The sequence below is a fragment of the Zootoca vivipara genome, chromosome 7, assembly GCF_965207765.1.
Source record: "Zootoca vivipara chromosome 7, rZooViv2.hap1.1, whole genome shotgun sequence".
In the NCBI taxonomy this organism is placed as follows: domain Eukaryota; kingdom Metazoa; phylum Chordata; class Lepidosauria; order Squamata; family Lacertidae; genus Zootoca; species Zootoca vivipara.
The window spans coordinates 64,043,936-64,064,188 of NC_142590.1; the positions used below are offsets into that span (position 1 = coordinate 64,043,936).

Below are 20,253 nucleotides of genomic sequence, written 5' to 3' on the forward strand. Positions count from 1 at the left end.
ATGTAAGGTTAGTAGAGTAATTTATGAAATGTAATTATTTTTTTCATATAGGTAAAAACATGGAATCATGCATTATATTGATAAAGCACCTAGAATCACTAGGTACTGCGCGCACACACACACACACACACACAGTGCTTTTTCTGGGGGACGCAGGGGGACCCATACCCCTAAACATTTTGTGAATCTTTGTACTTTTGTCCATTTATTGTATTTATTTTCCTGATTTGAACTATAAAATGGTGGTTTTATTGAGTCAAAATGAGAGTACCCCTAAATATTTTTTAAGAAAAAGAAGCACGGTCAGCGATAAGGAACATCATCAGACCTGAACCCAAATATGTCCCTCCAGGCCCCGCCTCTATCTCTGCAGGACACACCTCCTCAGACACACCTCCTCTCATCAAGCCAAATACCTATTGGCTTGGCTTTGCGTCCTCCTGTCTGCTTATTTTTCCACGTAGTAAGATAGAAGCTTGAGCGTACATGTAATTACATCTTTGCTTTTACTACTTGGAAGGAGGGGCTACGCTTCTGTCCACTACTGTATAATTATTAGTAGTACTGCAACAGTCTGGTTAGCTGTCACTACTTTTTTGAAATGTTTATTGATTTTGAATTTAGCTGCGAAAAGTCAATAGGATGTACAGATCAATAAAAACCAACAACAACAACAACAACAACAACAACAACAACAACAACAACAACAACAACAACAACAACACTAACAATTTATTGTTTGTATCCCGCCCATCTGACTTGGCTGCCCCAGCCATTCTAACAGAACAGCAGAACATGACCCATTGAAAGCTCCTCGACCCAGGGCTGCCTGTTTTTAACAAGAGAGAAGGGCAGCGCCCCCAAAATAGCCGAGAAATCCGGTCCGCGGCCCGCCGAGCGCTTTGAAAGCTCTCTGCTCGCTCCGCCCCGTAGGCTGAGCCTCGCCCGCCTTTCCGCCGCATGGGCTCGCCTCTTTCTCGGCTATGGCGGCGGCCCGGGACGCGGCGTCGGCTTGCAGCGCGGACTCCTTCCAGCTCCGCCACCTGCACCTGGCGCTGAGCGCGCACTTCGGCCCGGCAGGCTCGGGGCATTTGCAAGGCTGCGTCCGCCTGGAGCTGACATGCCTGCGGGACCGCGCGAGCGAAGTGGTGCTGGACTCGCACCCCAGCGTCGAGGTGGAAGGCGCCGGGCTGGCGCCGCCGGGGAGCCGCTGCGGCGAAGGGGAGGGCCCGCAGCCAGGCGCGCTGAGGCCGCTCGCCTTCCAGAGCCGCCCGTTCGCCAGCTACGGCTCCGCGCTGCACGTCACCCTGCCGGAGCCTCTGACATGCGGGGACACGGTGGTGCTGGAGATCGCCTACCGAGCCGGAGGGGGGCCCGGGGTGAGTCGGGGAGAGAGGCGGGCGGAGCCGGAGGGCGCGCCGATCTGCCCCGGTCCCTTCCCCCAACCGAGGGCGGGAAGCGTGCAAGGTTCAAGTTCCGCCTTCTGACCCGAAAGCCCTTCCTCTTGATGGGGAGAGCGGTTTACTGGCAGTGGGAAAATATACACTCTGCACATGCTCAGGCATGCTGCCCTCAGAATCATAAGTTTTTCCTCCCTTTGATCTTCATGGGCTGTGTTCCAAAGCTAAAGGCATGCCTAGGTGTGCCTGGGCTGCAGTGATGCCATTGCTCTGCTATTGCACCACCGATCTTGATTTTCATAATTGTCCCTTCCCGTCATTATTCAGGAGCTTTGGCAAGGGAAAGGAAGTGAACTTCCCTTTCTTGCTCTTGTCTTGGCTTTCCGTGTCGGATGTTACTTACTGCCTTCTTTCCTTATGGGAAGTAACTCAGCCTTGCAAGCAAAAGAGTCCAGGTGCAATCCCAGCCATCTCCAAGCCTGCTGAATTTAGCCTGGTGTTTGGCATCCCCCCGACAGTAAAATTTAGTGGAAGTCTCCACTTGCACGGGGAAATCAGCTCACATTAATGGAAGGGAGGACTCTCGGTGTAATAGCCACAGTTCCATGCAGTCTGTAGTACTGAACAAGAGTATTGTAGGGTGCCACAACTCATGATGAGAATGCTAAACCCTCCCCATGGTGGGTGAATTGGTAGGCCTGTTCTTACATCTTAATGCATTTTAAACAGCCTTTTGTACTTGTAGTAACAGTGCAGTGAAGCCCCCTCTCCCCTGCTTTCAAATGTATCTTCAGTGAAGTGAATATTCCAGTCTATATTTCGAGCACAAAACCAGAAGAGGGATGTGGTTTTACTCCGGATGGATTTTGTGAACTGCAAAGCTGTCAGTGAGCATGTTCTCCCAATTCCCAGGGATACTGGGTCGAACTTAACATAATGTGGGAGACCAATAATAAGAATCTCGGGTGTTGGAGCCATCAGGTTGGGGGGGGGGTTAACCCTATTTGCTGAGCCATCTTCCCAATCTGAATCAACCTCCCTACCTCTTATTTGTTTTATACCCATTATGGTACTTGTATGCTTGCTCCACAGAGAAAAATAGGAGCCTGGAGCCATTTAGATCAGGAAAGCTAAATGGAGGAAAGAGTTAGGACTTCCACCTACAGGCATGTTCTGATTCCCTCTCTCCCACACACCTATAATTGCACTGATACAGTTCCTTGGATAATTTTTGGATTCAGAATTTCACAAACTACGTAATCTGTTTTCCCCACCGCTTTGTAAAACCTAGTAACTGCATTAAGGCTGTTTGTAAGAAGAAGGAAACGCCTTTATTTCTTTGGACCTCTGCTCAGTCCTCCTGATTACATTAATGTACACCTTGAAGAAGTCCAAGGGCTGCACATTGGTGAGTGCTGACTGTGCACATCTTAGAAATAGTTCATAGGTGCTCTATTGAAAACCTGAAGATCTGGAACATACCATGGAAATCCCAGGGAACTTTGTGTTAGAGCATTTGGGTCGTGTGTGGATTCTAGTGCTTGTTGTTGGCTAATAGCAATTGAAGGCAGAACAAAAATGACAGCTTGATCCTGTGCCTCCTCTTATAGATCTCCTTTCTGGATTCTTATCAAACTGCCCAGAAGGAGAAGCCGTTTCTTTACACCTCTGGCTTTCCTGTGCTCAACAGGTCCCTTTTCCCTGGCTTCCACACCCCGGCTGTCAAGATCACGTACTCTGCACACATCCAGGTAAAGTATCCCACTTCTCACAGAAGATTTGTCTTTTGTCTCTTGCTAGGTGTGTTGGCTTACTCCTGAGCAGACAGCAGGGAAGCAGAAGCCCTATATGTACACACAAGGCCAAGCTGTTCTGAATAGGAGCTTTTTCCCTTGCTTTGACACCCCTGCCGTTAAAAGTGCATACTCTGCTCTTATAAAGGTAAGCCAGGGCCAGCGCTGTCGTTTGGCTGGGTGAGGCAGCTGCCTTAAGCAGCAAAATTCCTGCCACTGCTTCCACAGCCCAAGCCTCAAGAGCCGTTACCCATTCTGCTGCTGCCTTCTCCTCTACCCCCCACCACTCCTAGGGAGGTAGACCCTCTGCTAGACTTGGGGCCCTAACAAAGGCCCACTCTTGCCATCCTCTGGTCAGGCCTGTCTCCCAGCAGCTTCCCCATCTGTGGTGATGTATTCTGTATCTCACTGGGGGAATTTGAGCCAGTTGATTCATAGAATCATAGAGTTGGAAGGGACCATGAGGGTCATCTAAGTCCAGCCCTCTGCAATGCAGAAATCTCTTGCCCAATGTGGGACTCAAACCCACGACCCTGAGATTGAGAGTCTCATGTTCTACCGACTGAGCTATCCCAGCTGTCTCTCAGTCTAACCTTCCTCCCCAAACCTAACCCAGGACTGTTGTGAAGGTGAAGCCGGGAGTGGGGGAGGAGAACCATGCATGCCGCCTCAAGCTCATTGGAGGAAAAGTATGATATCCTTGAAATAAATAAAACAAAACCCATCAGCAAGTGCTCCTTTTCATTGCGCAACAAGCCTGACTTTGTTTGTCTGTTAGGTCCCTGAGGGTTTCACAGCAGTGATGAGTGCAGTTACCCGAGAGAAGCAGAAGGACAACACTTTCTACTTCAAGATGCCTCTGCCCATCCCATCCTATCTGGTTGCCCTGGTTGTTGGGGACATAGTTTCTGCTGAAGTTGGACCCAGGTAAGAGGATGGCTGGCTGCAGGGATAAAGATGAGCCACCACATTGTTTTATGTCTGCCTTACTGTTTGTCCAGCCGTATTGTTAGCTTTAAAAGAAATCTTCAAAATGATTAACAGTAAGGCTACCAAAAGAATTAAAGCAGTAATTAAAAGTTAAATGACTGAACAATTAAACAAAATAATCATATTCCTCCAATGTAAGACAACAGACTCTTGCTACAAGCTAGAATCGCTACAGTCCCAGCCTATCTTTGCTAAATCAAGATGTCCTGGTAAAAATGGTATCCTGCCAACTAATGTCTTACAATCTTCTTATTGTGCTTCCATGACCCTACAAATCCACTGTGCAAAGCCCAAAAGGAAGGGCCATTACAATTCTTAAAAATTCAGTGTTTGGTTCTTCTCTTTTAAATATCATTAGTTTCTGTATCATTCAAGTACTTGGGTTCAGCTTAAGGGACATTTCAATTTGCCTGTTCATGGAAGCTGGAACTGCCAGGAAATATTAAGAGTTGATGTTATTGGGCTGAAGGTGGATGAGATTCTCAGCCTATCTTTGTGTGTATAGAGGCTGACAACCAGCATCTAGGGAAACCTATGACCTTCTAGGCGTTGCTGGACTCCAACTACCATTATTGTAGCTTTTATATTTTGATGTGGAAGAAAGTCCTTTCACTGCTAGAATCACTCCTTCATATGCAGTACAGAATGCCTTCTTATTTCCCACAAGCAACCATAGGAGTGACCCCTTAACAAGCTGACGTTAATAAATGTGTTGCTGTTTATATGACTTAGGGTGTTTTCTTCCAACATTTACATTTCCACCCATTTGTTTTCATCCCATGCTAGGAGCCATGTATGGGCCGAGCCCTGCCTGATTGAGGCTGCTAAGAAAGAGTACGATGGTGTGATTGAAGAGTTTCTTAGCACGGGAGAGAAGCTTTTTGGACCATATGTATGGGAAAGGTATGTCTTGCTGCTGCAGGGAAGACTTCCCTTGAAGTCTTTGCAAACATGCACCCATTGATCCCAGCTTTGGCATGGAGATGTCATACATTTTATCCATTCCTTGTCAGCTTACCTGAACCAGCAAAAACTATAGCTCAATGGCAAGAGCACCCGCCTTGCATATAGAAGTCCAATCTCTGGCATTTCCAGGCACAGCTAGGAAGGACGCTTCATCTAAACCCTGGGGACCACTCAGAAGTTCCTAAAGTAGGCAGTACTGACCTGGATGGATCAATGGTGTGACTCAGCTAAGACAGATCATTCATGTTCTTAAACCCCTTGAGGCATACTTCAGTCTTTGGGCTGAGACTAAATTGGAGATGGGACACATGCATTGCATGCGGAAGGTCCCAGGTTTAATCCCTGGCATCTCCAGATAAAAGGATGCAATAACAAGTGGTGTGAAAGACCTCTGCCAGGGAGCTTTTGCAAGTCTCAAGTAATAATGCTGGTCAGTTTCTAGAGGGGTAGTCATGTTAGTCCTCTAGGAGACTTGCACCTGGGGGACTAGCACATTATTGTTGCATAAGCTTTCATGACCCACAGTCCACTTGCACAGTGCAGTCTTGATGGATATATGGTCTGGCCTGCTCTAAGGTGTTTTCCTATGAACTTTTGCTGAAGATGGGCAAGCAGCAATTCCCCACTCTTGAGAGAATGTGAATTCTGATTAATGGCATCCACCAGTCAAACTGCACTGTGCTTCAAGTGCACAGAACCTCCCTGAATATTGCTGAGCCTTTTTGGCAAATTTGTATTCTGGTACCTGAAACCTGGGAGCGAACCACTGCCACTCTCACACACAAAAGTGGAGGGGGAAGTACTGTAACAGCAGGATATTATTATTCCTTCAATCAGGGACCCTTCAGGTGTGGTTGGGCTACAGCTTCCAGCATCCCTTACCATTGGCTATGTTGGCCAGTGCTTGTGGGTGTTGAGTGTCCACAAATGAGGGCTACTGGATTCCCCCATCCCTTAAAGAAAAACCACCAGAATGCTGCCTTTGGGGGGGGGGCGCAGAGCCTCATGACAGATGTTGTCGTCTTGATCCCAAGCTTTGCTTTTGGCAGGTACGATGTTCTGTTTATGCCTCCCTCGTTCCCTTTCGGGGGGATGGAGAACCCCTGTATCACCTTTGTGACTCCATGCCTGTTGGCCGGCGATCGCTCCCTAGCAGATGTGATCATCCATGAGATCTCGCATAGCTGGTTTGGCAATCTGGTCACCAATGCCCATTGGGGGGAGTTTTGGTTGAATGAAGGCTTCACTATGTATGCACAGAGGAGGATCACTAAAGAAATTTATGGTGAGTTACCTGTTGGGCAATGTCCATGCTGTTTAGTGCCTTGGTATATTCTGATCTTCTACAATTAGCATCCAGAGCAGTTAAATAGAAACATCAATATGTAAATTCATGGACCAGATCAAGAGCTTCTTCTTGAAGAAACCCCCACGCATAACACAAACACATTCTCATAATAAGGATAAGGGTGATGGGGGTATACAGGTGGGACGTGTAACAAAAAAAAGTGTAGAATGCTCTTGTTCAGTGTGCCAGCCAAGCCCTTTTCTGAGCTACTCCATTCCAGGAGTCATTTACTCTTGAATGCTTAGTAGAGGAAGGATGAATTCAGTATGGGTGATGCTACTCAGTGCGATTTTGAATCTGGCTTTCTCCCTGGGTGGTGAGAATTCTTAGCATGAGATTGACTGTGAGGATGAGTTGATCATCCTCATCTGTATTAAAGAAGAATAGTTATGTTAGCTCACAATGCCAAAAAGACCAAACAGATTTATTGTGGCCAGAATTCGCATAGGCAGCAGGCTGCTTTGTCACACTGAGAACACATATAAAGTATGCTAGTGGGATAAAGCTGAAAACTAAAGTTATCTGTAGCACTAACTTCATATGAATATAGTATACATCAGTATACTATTCAAGTATTTTTTTAAGTTCTGAGCTTCCGGTTTGCCTGCGGAGAGAAATGGCGGCGCAGAACGGCTCGTCCAAATAAGGGACGAACGTTACCGGGCACCTGGAGCGACAGGGGTGCGTGCCAGGGTTAGGCACCCCCCTCAAAAGCCCCATGGATGAGTGGGGTCTCGAGGGGACCAGCCGAGCAAAAGGGAGTCGCTGCGCTTGTGGAGCTCCGCTGCTGCATCGGCAGTGGGGGGGGAGGGGGGCGAGAGAAGCGTCTCCAAGTGCCGAAACCACCTGAAAGCAGCAGTCTTACAAAATAAGGTACCTAATGCCAAATCCATTTGGAAGAAAGACAACACACACTTGCTAATGGTTAACAGAAAGGGTTGCTTCTGTTGTGTTTCTAGTGGGATCAGCCTGCAGGTCTCAGCTATGTCCTTTTTTCTCCAGCAACAGTGATGCTGTGCTCCAAATGATCTTTACCACATATTCATGACTGATCCCAGACTATCAAGCAGGCAGTTCAGTTTGATGGCCAGGAGCTTTAAAAATAAATAAAACAAAACAAAAACACTAGCTCAGCTTCTTCCTTTGCTTGTCCCCTAAAACCAGGTGCTGCTTATACTTGCTTAGAAGCTGCCACAGGGAGGGCTTTGCTTCGCCAACATATGGACAACACCGGAGAAGACCATCCCCTCAACAAGCTCAGAGTGAAAATAGAGCCAGGTCTGTATTGGTCCAGTGCCTATGGATTCAAGTGACATAATTGTTTCCTTGTGTTCAAGAAAAGAAATCTGAATAATCATCAGTTATATACAGAAATTTGGGTTGTGGCTTCATGTGGCTCAGTCATTTCTAATAAGGCTTTTTCTTTTGTAATACTGGCAATTGGGTGTTGTAAATCTTATGCTAGTTGTTTCTTCTGTCCAGGTGTTGATCCTGAGGACACCTATAATGAAACCCCTTATGAAAAGGGCTACTGTTTTGTCTCCTACCTTGCTCACCTTGTTGGGGACCAGAAGAAGTTTGATGCTTTCCTCCAGGTACTGTATGTTAGCCTGGGACTTGTCTGTGCTTCATGGGAGTCTTGGGAAATTGGCTTCCTCTAGGATAGGAATGCGCAACCTCTGGTCCACAGGCTGCATTGGGACCATGAGGATTTTTTCTCCAAATCATGCCCACCTTCCTATATGACAGCAGATGTGGGGCAGGTAGAAACATGGCTGGATCGGGTGTGCAGCTACTTTCCCCATGGGCGATGGCGCCGAATTGGGCCCTACACTGTGGGTGCCCAGCACGACCTGCCCATTCTGTGACATCATCATGCACATGCTGTAACATCATGACACACACTGTGGCGTCATGACGTCATACCATGGGGCGGAGCACAAGCTCCAGCAGTGCAGCAGCGACTGGACCCTTCCCGCCCAAACTCCACACTCTCTCTTCCACTACCTCCTGCCTGAACCTCGTGCTCTTTCACGGTGTGTGGTGCCTGCATGACTGCACCTGCATTTTGTGGGTGCCCGGGTTCCCTATATGGGAAAGGAAGCAGTTTTTCCAGCCCTTTTCTCAACACTTTGTACTGCAGTTTTGCAGGAAGCAGTTTTTCCAGCCTTTTTCTCAGCACTTTGCACTGCAGAAGGGACTTTGATAGGTGAGCAGAAGAACCCATCTTTCAATCATCTGACATCATAATGATGTAAGGTGGGTTGCCATGTACACTTCTCCAAGCTTTGTCACACTGGGGTGGGCCCAAATAATGATAAAGTCCGCTGGGCCAAAAAGGGTTCCCTGCCATCAGGTATGTTTGCAAGGGATGTTCCTTGGCAAACACCGATAACATCAGGAAGTAACCTGCAGCACCCCACATTGCATGGAATTGAAACACGAAGTCTGGGAAGCTAAATAACTTGTCACAGAGAAACTGTTTCTGAGAGATTTATCTTAAGCTGTAGCATTCCTTAAGTGGGGAGCAAAGACCTCAGCCATGCATGTTGCAATGAAGAGATTCTCCAAAGATACCTGTGAGCAGTGTGAGCAAACAGAAGGAGTATGGAAAAATGAAATATTGCTGAATCGGGAATATATGGTGCTGGCATAAAACCTGGAAAAAAGTCAGGTATCGAAGGGGGATACAGTCAAACCTTGGTTTGCGACCACCTCCATTTGCGACCGCTTCGGTTTCCGACCACCGCGGACCTGGAAGTGTTTACATCCGGGTTCCGCGGCACTCGGATGCGCAGAAGCTATCTGCGCAACGTATGTGCGTGTAGAAGCTTTCTTTTGGCACTTCGCGCTCGCGCAGAAGCATGCCTTTGGCGAGCGGCCGATTCGGGGAGCGAGCGGCTCCGCGGAACGAATTGAGGTCGCAAACCAAGGTACCACTGTAATTGTTCCTTTTTTAAGCAGACAGGTATCTCAGCCTCTAAAACCTGGGGTGCTACCTCCCAATCTAGTTGGAGCAGGTAATTGCAGGCGGAACTTGAGCTGATGTTCTTTGCTGCAAGAGTTGCTGATGAGTGGTTGCTTAAGTAAAGGTGAAATGTTACAGGTGCACCATTCAGACCACAGTTTAATTTAGGGCAATCTCTCTCTCTCTCTGGCAGGCTTATGTCAACCAATTCAAGTTTCAGAGCATCACAGCAGATGAAGCGCTAGAGTTCTACCTGAAGTATTTCCCAGAGCTGAAGAAGAAAGGGGTAGATACCATTCCAGGTCAGCAACACTTCCTACTTTTTTGATATTTGTCCATAATTTCAGGACCAAGCATGTAACTTTTATGTACCCTGTTTCTCATATTTTAAGACATACCCATAAAATAAGCCATAGCAGGATTTTTAAGCATTCAAGGAATATAAGCCATACCCCGAAAATAAGACATAGTGATAGGCGCAGCAGCAATGCCGGCCGCGGCAGGAGGAGGAGGAAAAAAATAAGACATCCCTTGAAAATAAGCCATAGTGTGTTTTTTTGAGGAAAAAATGAATATAAGACGTGTCTTATAATATGAGAAACACGGTAAATCTTGGAGGTAGCAAGTGTCTTCTTTCCCAGTTCTCCAAAGACACTTTTTAAGATGGCAAAAACATCCATCCTTTGCATACTCTCCATATTCTGCAGTTGCAAAAAAAAAAAATCTCCAGAATATTAGCCAAGTATAACTGCTAGTAGAGAAGCATTCCGAATGGGCACAAAGCTTTGAGCAGCAGCTTGCATGCTGCCTTTTTTCTAGATTCAGCTCACCATGTTGACTCTCTCCACCCATGATTCATTGTCTTTATTCCCTAGGTTACATTTCCAAAGTACACATCTTGTCTGTTAGTTTTGAAGGGCCAAAGTCTGCCAGAGCTCCTGCTACCTTTAAGAGATATTGCATCTGGTTACTAGCCAACAGCATTGAGGATGGTAATAAGAGAACCAGTTGCAAAACATCTGAGCTGGGGTTCTAGCTGGAATTCTGCTACCTAGGGGATAGCAGTCATATGAAGCTGATTGCTATTCAAAGTGTCAACAACTGTCTTACGTTTTCTGGCAAAGAGCTGGTGCTAAGGATCATCTTAATACATTATGCCTGTAAGACTGGGGTGAGGGATTTGCAGCCCTGCAGATATTATTGGACTCCAACTCCCATCAGCCCCTGCAAGCATAGCCAATTGTCAGTGATGATGGGAATGAAAGTACAGCAACACCGGGAGGGCCATACATTAGCCATCACTGCTATAAACCATGCATGCTCCCACTGACCCATGGTTCCTCTGGCTATGTTTCCTCTGTCCAAAAGTGAATAATGTTTTGCAATCCAGAGGGTTGTTCTGTCAGACATTTAGGTAATTTCTGGCAGGAGCATGGAGACTCCTGATGCGGTGAATGTAATGTGTGCCCTGGCTCCATGAAGGAATGACGTGAATGCTGTTGTATGCTTATAGTGGTATAACCACTCCGTAAACAAATCAGAACAAATGCTCAGTAAAGAGTGGACCTAGTCTAACCACCGTGTAAGCTTTGGGCAAGCAAACCAGGATGAATAAACAGGTTGTTAGTAGCTTAAGAACTTCCAGTATTGATTCCAACAAGCTTCTCTCTTCTCTCTCTCTTTTCTTTAAAGTAATCTTTATTAGGTTTTCCAAAGTAAACACTGATACAAATCATTTCATTCGTTAATATTCCAATTTCAATTGTTTCTTATATAGTAAATCCCACACAGTTTTATAAATCCCACAAATTTTTATAAAGTAAAAAAAGAACAAACAAACAAAAACAATAAGCAAAAAACAATAAGCAAAAACAAAACCAAAAACAAAGAAGAAAAAGAAAAAGGTTGCTAATAGCAATATCAACTTTCAAGCTCATTTCTAATATTGTACTGCGACTTCCCTTCTTCTTTTTCTGTCTCTTACTGTCATCCTTTTCTTTGGCGCTGTCTCTTTCATTATTCAAATTTACTTTTTACTTATATTTTACAAATATCTTTAACTTAACTATGTACAATTTATTGATACATGAATTTATGACATAATAAAGTCCTTACAACACTCATTGTTGTTAAATCGTACATCTCATTAATTTCTTATTCCATATTGACCTTTAACTTCCAGTATTGATTCCAACAAGCTTCTCTCTTCTCATTTCCCTTCTTTCCGTGGCAGGCTTTGAGTTTGATCGGTGGCTGAACACACCTGGTTGGCCCCCATACCTTCCTGACCTTTCACCTGGGGAGGAGCTGATGAAGCCAGCTGAGAACCTGGCAGAGCTCTGGGCATCTCCTGACTGTGACATGCAGGCAATTAGAGCAGTAGATATCTCGACTTGGAAAACCTTCCAGGTGGTCTATTTCCTGGATAAGATCTTGGCGAAATCCCCACTGCCAGATGGTAAGATTACTCTTTGAGCGTGGCAGGGGGAATCATTGAACTGTAAATAAATATTGTTGACATTGAGATGCAAGCCGGGTGACTCCCAAGAGCTAGAGATTAGAGCATGGGATGGAATAACTTGGAGCGTTTGGGGGTGAGGGTAGAGAGTACCGTATTTTTTGTCTATAAGACGACCCCTAATTTTTTGAGCCCAAAATTAAGAAATATTTTAAACATTCCATGTATAAGACAACCCCCAATTTTAAAGTTTAAAACTTTAAAAATTGGGAGAATATATACACAGAAAAATACGGTATTTATGCAACGGCAGACACCACAGCAATGAGATGGCTTGTCCACCCCCAAGCAAACAATTCATGCCTTTTTTTATACAGAAAGCAGCATACGTCAATTTGGCTAGGGCTCCCCATTGCTTCCCTTGACCACATGAGGGCATAGGTGGCAAATACCCATATGGACTTATGGTTATAAAACTGCCTATTAATTGTGGGGTTATCTTGACTACCAAGATGGTGCTTGCAGAGCTTCCAGAAGTGTTCACCTTTGGTTCAAGACACTTTCTGTGGGCACAAAAGCATGTGATCAAGCCTTTCCTCTTCCTGTGGCTAGAAAAAAATACAATACAATAGCTTCCAGAGGGGTACCTTACAAAGACAGTGGAGGAAATTACAAGTCTGAGACATTTTAATGCAAAGCTCATGTGTACAATTGCCTTTGCATACTTCATACCCTCCATATGTTGTCGTCTGAGGCTGATGGAAATTGTAGTGCAAAACAGCTGGATGGCACTGGCAAAGGCTGGTGACCAAGATGAGCACAGTGACTATTCAGAAAAAGAGTAATTGGAATATAGGGCTGTTGCCTACTTTTGCTATGCTAATTTCCCTTCTGTTGTGGGAGTGAATGACCCTCAACTCTCATTTCATGCTAAGGGAACATTGAGAAGATGAGTGCCATGTACAGCAAGATCTCCAAAGCACGGAATGCAGAGCTGCGCCTCCGTTGGTGCCAGATTCTCCTCAAGAACAACCACGAGGCGGAGTTTGGCAAAGTGAAAGACTTCCTTCACAGCCAGGTTTGTGATTGATCTGTCTGTGTGGCGTTGGTTCGGAGGCATGTGGATTCTGTAGCTTTTACAAACATACAGAATTGTATTTGTATGCCCCCTTTCCATAGTTCAAACCATGCTCAAGGTGGCTTGCAACATGAAAAAAATACAAAATTATAGACATAACAAAAGTAGTCATAAACAATGAATAGCAACCAAATTAAACAATTTCCACCTAAATCACAATAAGATTTAAAATAAAGATACAAACAATATTGATAACAGCAGCAAACCCTCTGCCTCCAAACTATACCGCAGCCCAAGAGTCTGTTCGGGAGCTTCAGCTTTTGTAGCTGGAGTCAGTCTGTTCGGGAGCTTCAGCTTTTGTAGTCAGTCCATGCCCTGCCCTGCCCTCTCAGACCAGGTGGCCAAAGGCCTGCAAGACGGGGAGCAGGTCTTCTAGGACTCACAGCCAAGATAGCATTTTACCCACTGACTAGTAGATTGATCCCTTGTCTTGGTTGGAAGCTGGGGAACAGGCTTGGTGTGGTGTAAGCCAGCCCTTTCCCCGCCATCTCCTTGGTCCTGCCCATCCCAGAACCAACAGTTCCTCCTTCTCAGAAACTAGTGGCGAAAGGTGCCTCTTGCCACAAAACAGGGAGTGATACTTTTACCACAAGGGTGGGGAAACTTAGGCTGCCCATATGCTGTTGGACTCCAACTCCCATTAGCTCAGCTCTTGTGGCCCAGTGGTCAGGAATGACACGATCAGTAGTCTATCAACGTTTGGAAGGCCATAGATATTGCCAGCATTAATATACTACTAAACTGTCAATGCGCTTCTAAGCAGCATCAGCACCCCTGCTTTAGCCACAAAGGCCTCTCCCAAACAACAGTCATTCTGAATGCTTCTGTGTACTGGAAAGCGGATAAGCATGATCTCACCTGCTGCATGTAAAAAAGGAACGTGTTGCTGATGAGGATTTCTTACTGCAAGTTTTGGAGAGAGAGAAGAACCCTAACCTTCATAGGAAGTTGTGGGGTGCTGCAGGCCACTGAGCAGGTAGATTATATCCAAGACTACAAGTAACATGGGTTATCTATTTGGAAAAGCACTCAAAATTCAGCATATATCTTTCAGCACACATGATTTGTTTCTGTTTCATCTGTTGCATCAAAACCAGAAGGAGCTCGGGTATTACAGAATGTTGCGGTGTGTAACTGAATGGCTATTGAGTAAGCACTACTCTGGTGGTGAGTCGCTCTAATGCACTGTCATTCTGTGTTTGATTTCAGGGAAAGCAGAAGTACACCCTCCCCATCTATCGTGGCATGGTGAGCGGCTCGGAGGCTGCGCAGGCATTGGCTGTGGAGACATTTTCCGCCACGGCTCCACAGCTGCATGTTAACGTCCAGAACTACGTCAAAAAGATATTGGGGGTGAAGAGTTAAGGAAACTGAGAAGGAAATCAAACTTCAGCAAATGTCTGTATGCCATGCTGGGGCCCTACTTTGTTCAAATGCTGGTAATTTCTGAGGCTTCCCAGAAGGCGTAGCTTCCTCATGGGTAGCCTGCTGATTTAAACTTTTTTCCACTTTTTTTAAAAAAAGGTTTGTAAATGTAAACATAAAATTATATACACAAAATTTCTATCTCGAAGTTTCCAAAATGTGATATATAAAATGTAATTAAAATACATAAATATGTGTGTGTGTGTGGTTTTGGTTTCTGTAAATAATAGTTGCCAGTTTTCATTATTTCGGTTACATTTTTATCTGCCATCTTTTGTTCTTTAAAAAGGGTATATGAGTTTATCTACCTACAGGTAGGTAGCCGTGTTGGTCTGAGTCGAAGCAAAATAAAAAAATTCCTTCAGTAGCACCTTAAAGACCAACTAAGTTTTTATTTTGGTATGAGCTTTCGTGTGCATGCACACTTCTTCAGATACATTGAAACAGAATCCACCAAACCCTTATGTATATGAGGGTATATATATTATTATGTATATATCAGAGGGTATTATGTATATATCAGAGTTTATCTACCGTTATTATTCATGCAACCTACTTTCTCACATTCCTGTTTTGAGTATCCAGTACTTGGAGCAAATTATCCTTGCAACCATTACTATATAGCAGGTGTAGGGGAAACCTTTGACCCTGTAGATGTTGCTGGACCACAGTTACCATCATCCCTGTCCATCGGCCAGGCCAGCTAGGGCAGGTGGGAATTGTAGTTCAGCGTATATCTGGAGGGCCACCTCTCTACACCTACCATATAAGATTGGTAATTTATGAAACACAATTATTTTATCCTGTAACTAAAAAGATGAAATCAACCCATTATATGTCACCTTTTTAAAAAACAAAAACTTGGGGGGGGGGTTTTAGATATTTGAGAATGTAAGAAAGCTGGGAGGAGAAGGAGGAAGGAATTTTAGTGTAAACATTGATTCGCTCTTTTAAAAATCCAGCCCCGATTTCCTAATTCCCTAATCCAGCAAGCCTCCATAAAAAATGTTTTTTTTCTTAAGGTACATGAGCCCTGCAAGTTTCCAAGGGAGGCAGCAACACAAAGAGAAGGCCAGGGATTTGCAGCCACACCTTTTCTACCCTTTCTTATTCCCACAAAAGTGTGTGTGTGATTTTTAAACAGAAAAGGGCCCGGGCAAAGCATGAGCAAGTGGCCAACCACGGAGCCACAATACTCCTACCCTTGCAATCCGGTGTGTGTGTTTTTACGTCATGATGATACCTTGTCATCTGAGGCTCCGACCACAGACCACATTCTCTGCCATGCTCCCTGATGATAATTACACTTCTCAAAAACAAGCAAGATGCAAAAGCATCCCAGCAGGCAGGTCAGACTGCAACAGAAGTGGGTTGCCTGTCCTGTCCCTAGAACTTGCAGCTCAGAAAGAAACAAGGCTGCACCTGCGTTGTGATTGGGCTGCGGGCTGCCATAGTCCTACCCTACCTCTGTTAATTTAATGTGCTGCGCTCCTATTCCACGTAAAATTATGTTGCCTCAGTTCGGAAAAGGGGAGGCCAGGCTGTTGCTGCTGCTTCTGAGGGGCCAGGCACTCGAATGAAATGCTAATACAGCCGTATGTTGTGCCCCTGTGCTTACTCTGTTTCTACCCTGGCGCCGTCGGATCACGGGACCCTCACCATAGCAATGGTGTGCTGCTGGAGTTCAAAAGTGTGGTCTGGCTCATTTGAATAGATGGCTAGAAACCAGTAGAGGAATGAGGTTTCTGTTCTCAATTATCCATTATTCCGTTCTTCTGCTATCAGTTGATATAGAGGGCGGTGGGGGCACAGAATTATTCTAGGGCAGCGCCACAGTCGGCCTGAGTGAAATCTCCACAGCAGTGGCCTAAAAGTGCCCCTCCTCTTCCACAGCTATTTATACCTCCCTCAACCATTGACCCCCTCACCTATTTCCCTTCTTTCCTCCCCCCCTTTGCTCCTCTGCAGCACAGTTAATACCTCCTTTAGCCCCAGCTACTTCCACCTGCCCCTTCCCCGATTCCCCCTCCTCTCCAGCATTTCTCCCCTCCCCCTTCCCTCACTAGAGGCCTAAAATTGCCACGCACACAATCTCGCTGCCCTTCCTCCCATATCCCCTCTCATTCCTCCATATTTCTCTCTTGCAGTTGAGCTTTGCAGCACAGTACTGCATCTCTCTCCTCTCCCCTGCTGCTGCCTCTGCCCCTGTTCTAACCATTAGCTGGTGACCACATGTTGGGTGGGCCACTTGCCTCTTGTGGTTTTCCTCTTCTGTCTGCAGCTCTCGGTTGCTATCGCAGCCAGCTAGCGCCAGACAGGAAGGTACCTCCTTGTGCAACCGAGCAAGGCTGCTTCAGTTCTTTCCCTATGAGCGGCTTCTTGTGTCTACGCAGCTTAGTTTCTTGGGGCTTCTTGGGAGGACTGGGCTGCTAGATGAAGCTGTCGGCAGCCAAAATGGATCCGGAGAGAGACGGCGGTAGTGAAGAAGCAGGCAAACGATTGGGTAAGAAAAGGGAAACTTGACTCAGTCTGGCCCATAACCTTTGAACTTAAATGTGAACAACGGGTCAGCGTTTCTAAAGGGTTTCTTACACGACTGCTATGCACAGCTATGGGGAAGGGTCATAGCTCAGTGGCAGAGCCTCTGCTTTGCATGCAGAAGGTCTCAGGTTCAATCCCCGACATTTACAGGTACGGCTAGGATTTCCTTGTCTGAAATCCTGGAGAAATGCTGGTGGTCCTGTGTAGACCATGCTGAGCTAGATCTAGATGGACCAAAGGTGTGATTCAGTATATGGCAGCTTCCTATGGCCTGTCAGTTATTACTCTGACATTAAAATGCAAGAGACCTGGAGGTTTACTTGTTGGCTGATGCAATGTTTGACTAGGCAAAGCTTGTGTTCTGTCCCTTTAAGCTGCTCTTAGATATATAGTCCGTGACTGGACTACTTCTATCTAGACTAAGGTAAAGAGACCCCTGACCATTAGGTCCAGTCGTGACCGACTCTGGGGTTGCGGCGCTCATCTCACATTATTGGCTGAGGGAACCAGCGTACAGCTTCCAGGTCATGTGGCCAGCATGACAAAGCTGCTTCTGGCGAACCAGAGCAGCACACGGAAACGCCGTTTACCTTCCCGCTGTAGCGGTACCTATTTATCTACTTGCACTTTGACGTGCTTTCGAACTGCTGGGAGCTGGGACCGAGCAACGGGAGCTCACTCCATCGCGGGGATTCGAACCACCGACCTTCTGATCGGCAAGCCCTAGGCTCAGTGGTTTAACCACAGCGTCACCTGTGTCCCCTCACTTTCTAGACTAGCAGTGGTTAAAATGGGAACTGAGCAATAAGTGGTATGGCTCATAAGTGGGTTGGTTTAGCACAGGCACCCCCAAACTCGGCCCTCCAGATGTTTTGGGACTACAACTCCCTTTTTTAAAATATATATATATATATATATATTATTAATTTTTCCAATTAAAACCAATTATATCACATTCATTATTTCAAATTATACACATATATATCAATCAAACCGAATGTTATGCCAAATCATCTAGAAAAAAATTTTTGGGTTCCCATGCTTCAAGAAATTGGGGATTCCTCGCAACCGTCCACTGCCGTCTTTTTTCTAAAGTTCAAATCGTCTCTCCGAGTTCATAATAATCCAGATCTTTCCCTTACAGTCACATAGATGTTTTCCTCTTTCAACCGATTATTTCCCAGCTGCTGAGATAAATGTCAAACAAAGTTTCACAAATGTTCTTTCTCCTGTGTGAGTTAATCAGTCCAGCCTCCCCATAAATCTTCTTGGTCTGGAGCGTCCCTATTGCGTCTTCTCTCAACACGAAGCAGCGCCATCTTAAAAAAACTCAAATCACTTTCGTTTTCTCTCATAGATTAACGATCTTTATAAAATTTACAGCTTTTCCAGGCAGAAGAACCAAACCTCACACCATGCATAGACTCTTGGTAAATTAATGGATCTCCTTGCCCTATAGCTGAACTTAGCTTCAGGTCGCTGCTCCAATTCAAAGTGCGTCACAACTCATAAATCCTCCGAACGCGTCCAGGCACTCCTCCCATCCAACTAGAGGGGGGCTTTTCTCGTCAGCAACTCCTCATCTTCAAAAAATATGCTCAATAACAACAGTTTATAAAGTTCAACTCACACAGTCTTTTGCTTCTCTTTCACTCCAAACAAGCCAGGACATCACGTCTGGGAAGGTACGAAGTAACTCATATGAAAAAAAATAAAAAAGACTCGCTTCCCTTATTGCTCCGTCCCCATCAATTCTTCTTCCAGATGAAATACAGCCTTTAACTCCTCACCCTCAGCAGCATAGATTTCTCGGCAGTAAACAGCGCTTCTGCCCCTCCTTCTGAAGTATGTCCATAGATTTAAGCCTAATTATCTTCTTTAATCATGGAAATCCCCGCCATGCAGATTAGCGTCCGGGAGTCCTGGCCCTCGTAAGTGCTTCAGCCCAAGCTCCCCCCACTCCATAAACAGTCGGAGTGGGTCTGGGGGCATCGCGGGCCAGCGGCCCCTCTCCGTAACCCCCAGAGAGGGTAGGGGGTTGCCATTTACTCCCCTAGCAACCGCCAAATTCCTTACGAAGGTCAGAGGGATGGAAAACAGGTCCGCCATTCCTGCAGGCGGAAACCGGAACCTAACTACAACTCCCATCATCCCTAGCTAATAGGACCAGTGGTCAGGGATGATGAGAATTGTAGCCCCAAAACATCTGGAGGGCCAAGTTTTGGGATGCCTGGTTTAGAACATACGGTAGTAGCTAATTTCCTGGCTATTTCCATTCGGTGCAGCAGGTGGCGATACATTGCTTAAGAGAGGCAGAGACTTTCTCTAGCTGGGGGAGGGCAGAAGGTAGATCTGAATCTCCTGGTGCTTCTGTGGGTGACTTGTAGCTGAGAGAACTTGGGAGAAAGCCAACAGTGTCTTTCTGTGTGAAAGCTGGTACTCAAAAGACAAATTCTTAGGCCAAGAATGTGTTCAGATGTGCTCAGTCGCTGAATATTGTGTTTGCCTCCCGAGTTGCTCTTTCGTACCTGCCTGGGGATCTCAGGGTTCTGTTTTTAAAACAAAGCAAAAGTTGCTGCAAACCTGAAGTCTGACATAGCTCAAGACCGAGGTTTCCTTGCTCTTTGTGTCGCTTATTCCTGATGAGCAATCAGTCGGTATATGTAGAAACTGAAATGGCAAAGGCCTAATACCACTGCAGATGTTTTGGGGAAGGGGATTTGGCACTGCTTGCTTCTCCTAGTAATCTGCAGTTCCAGAAATCACAAATGATAAACCTCACCCTCTGTCCCAGAATGCACCTTGCCCTTTCTGTATGCAGGCTTAGCCCCCGCTCCATATTTTTTTAATGGTGCGTTTATTGCATTCCAGCAATTGCATTCAATGTTTTACAGCCTTTTGGGCCTGAGAAAGTGGAGATGCCAGAGATTGCCATATTATTAAAACTGGCAATTCCATGTCATTGGCAAGCCAACATCAGAAATCCAGCATAATGCAGACAACCAAGACCACACAAGCATGTCCCCAGCCAGAGTTTGTTTCTAAGTCAAGGTAAAACTTCTGTAAGTTATGACGGCTGCTGTTGGAGGGTACAGATCAGATCAGCATGAGGGCAATTCTGATTTGGAGCCATGTATCACCTGTGGCAAATGCATGGCAAGAAAGTGAGCATATGGGCCCACCAACCAATTGTTTCTTTGGCTACTAAACATATGTGGCCTAGAAA

General features: G+C 45.7%; 1 protein-coding gene and 1 non-coding gene across 3 annotated transcripts; one reads left to right on the top strand and one right to left on the bottom strand.

Annotated features, from left to right (window-relative positions):
• Positions 1–598: 598 nt before the first annotated feature.
• RNPEP (arginyl aminopeptidase) lies at positions 599–14,681 on the top strand. 2 transcript variants are annotated; one of them, XM_035123494.3, is made up of 11 exons: positions 599–1,379; positions 3,011–3,151; positions 3,972–4,120; positions 4,970–5,086; positions 6,199–6,434; positions 7,662–7,775; positions 7,980–8,092; positions 9,659–9,767; positions 11,699–11,923; positions 12,859–13,001; positions 14,271–14,681. In XM_035123494.3, exons 1-11 carry the CDS (start codon positions 984–986, stop codon positions 14,424–14,426), a joined length of 1,899 nt encoding a protein of 632 aa, XP_034979385.2. In that variant the 5' UTR covers positions 599–983; the 3' UTR covers positions 14,427–14,681. The 2 variants fall into 2 exon arrangements, with proteins under 2 accessions (XP_034979385.2, XP_034979384.2); XM_035123493.3 differs by lacking the exon at positions 3,011–3,151 and adding an exon at positions 3,201–3,341.
• Positions 3,698–3,770, bottom strand: TRNAE-CUC (transfer RNA glutamic acid (anticodon CUC)). Its single transcript has one exon. It is a non-coding gene; the product is annotated as a tRNA-Glu (tRNA).
• Positions 14,682–20,253: the final 5,572 nt, after the last annotated feature.

Excerpts from the sequence above, each read along its gene's own strand:
- RNPEP (XM_035123494.3), top strand. The coding sequence starts at position 984 with ATGGCGGCGGCCCGGGACGCGGCGTCGGCTTGCAGCGCGGACTCCTTC. Across the intron at positions 5,087-6,198 it reads GGACCATATGTATGGGAAAG|GTACGATGTTCTGTTTATGC; the intron begins GTATGTCTTGCT and ends TGCTTTTGGCAG. Across the intron at positions 8,093-9,658 it reads AGTTTGATGCTTTCCTCCAG|GCTTATGTCAACCAATTCAA; the intron begins GTACTGTATGTT and ends TCTCTCTGGCAG.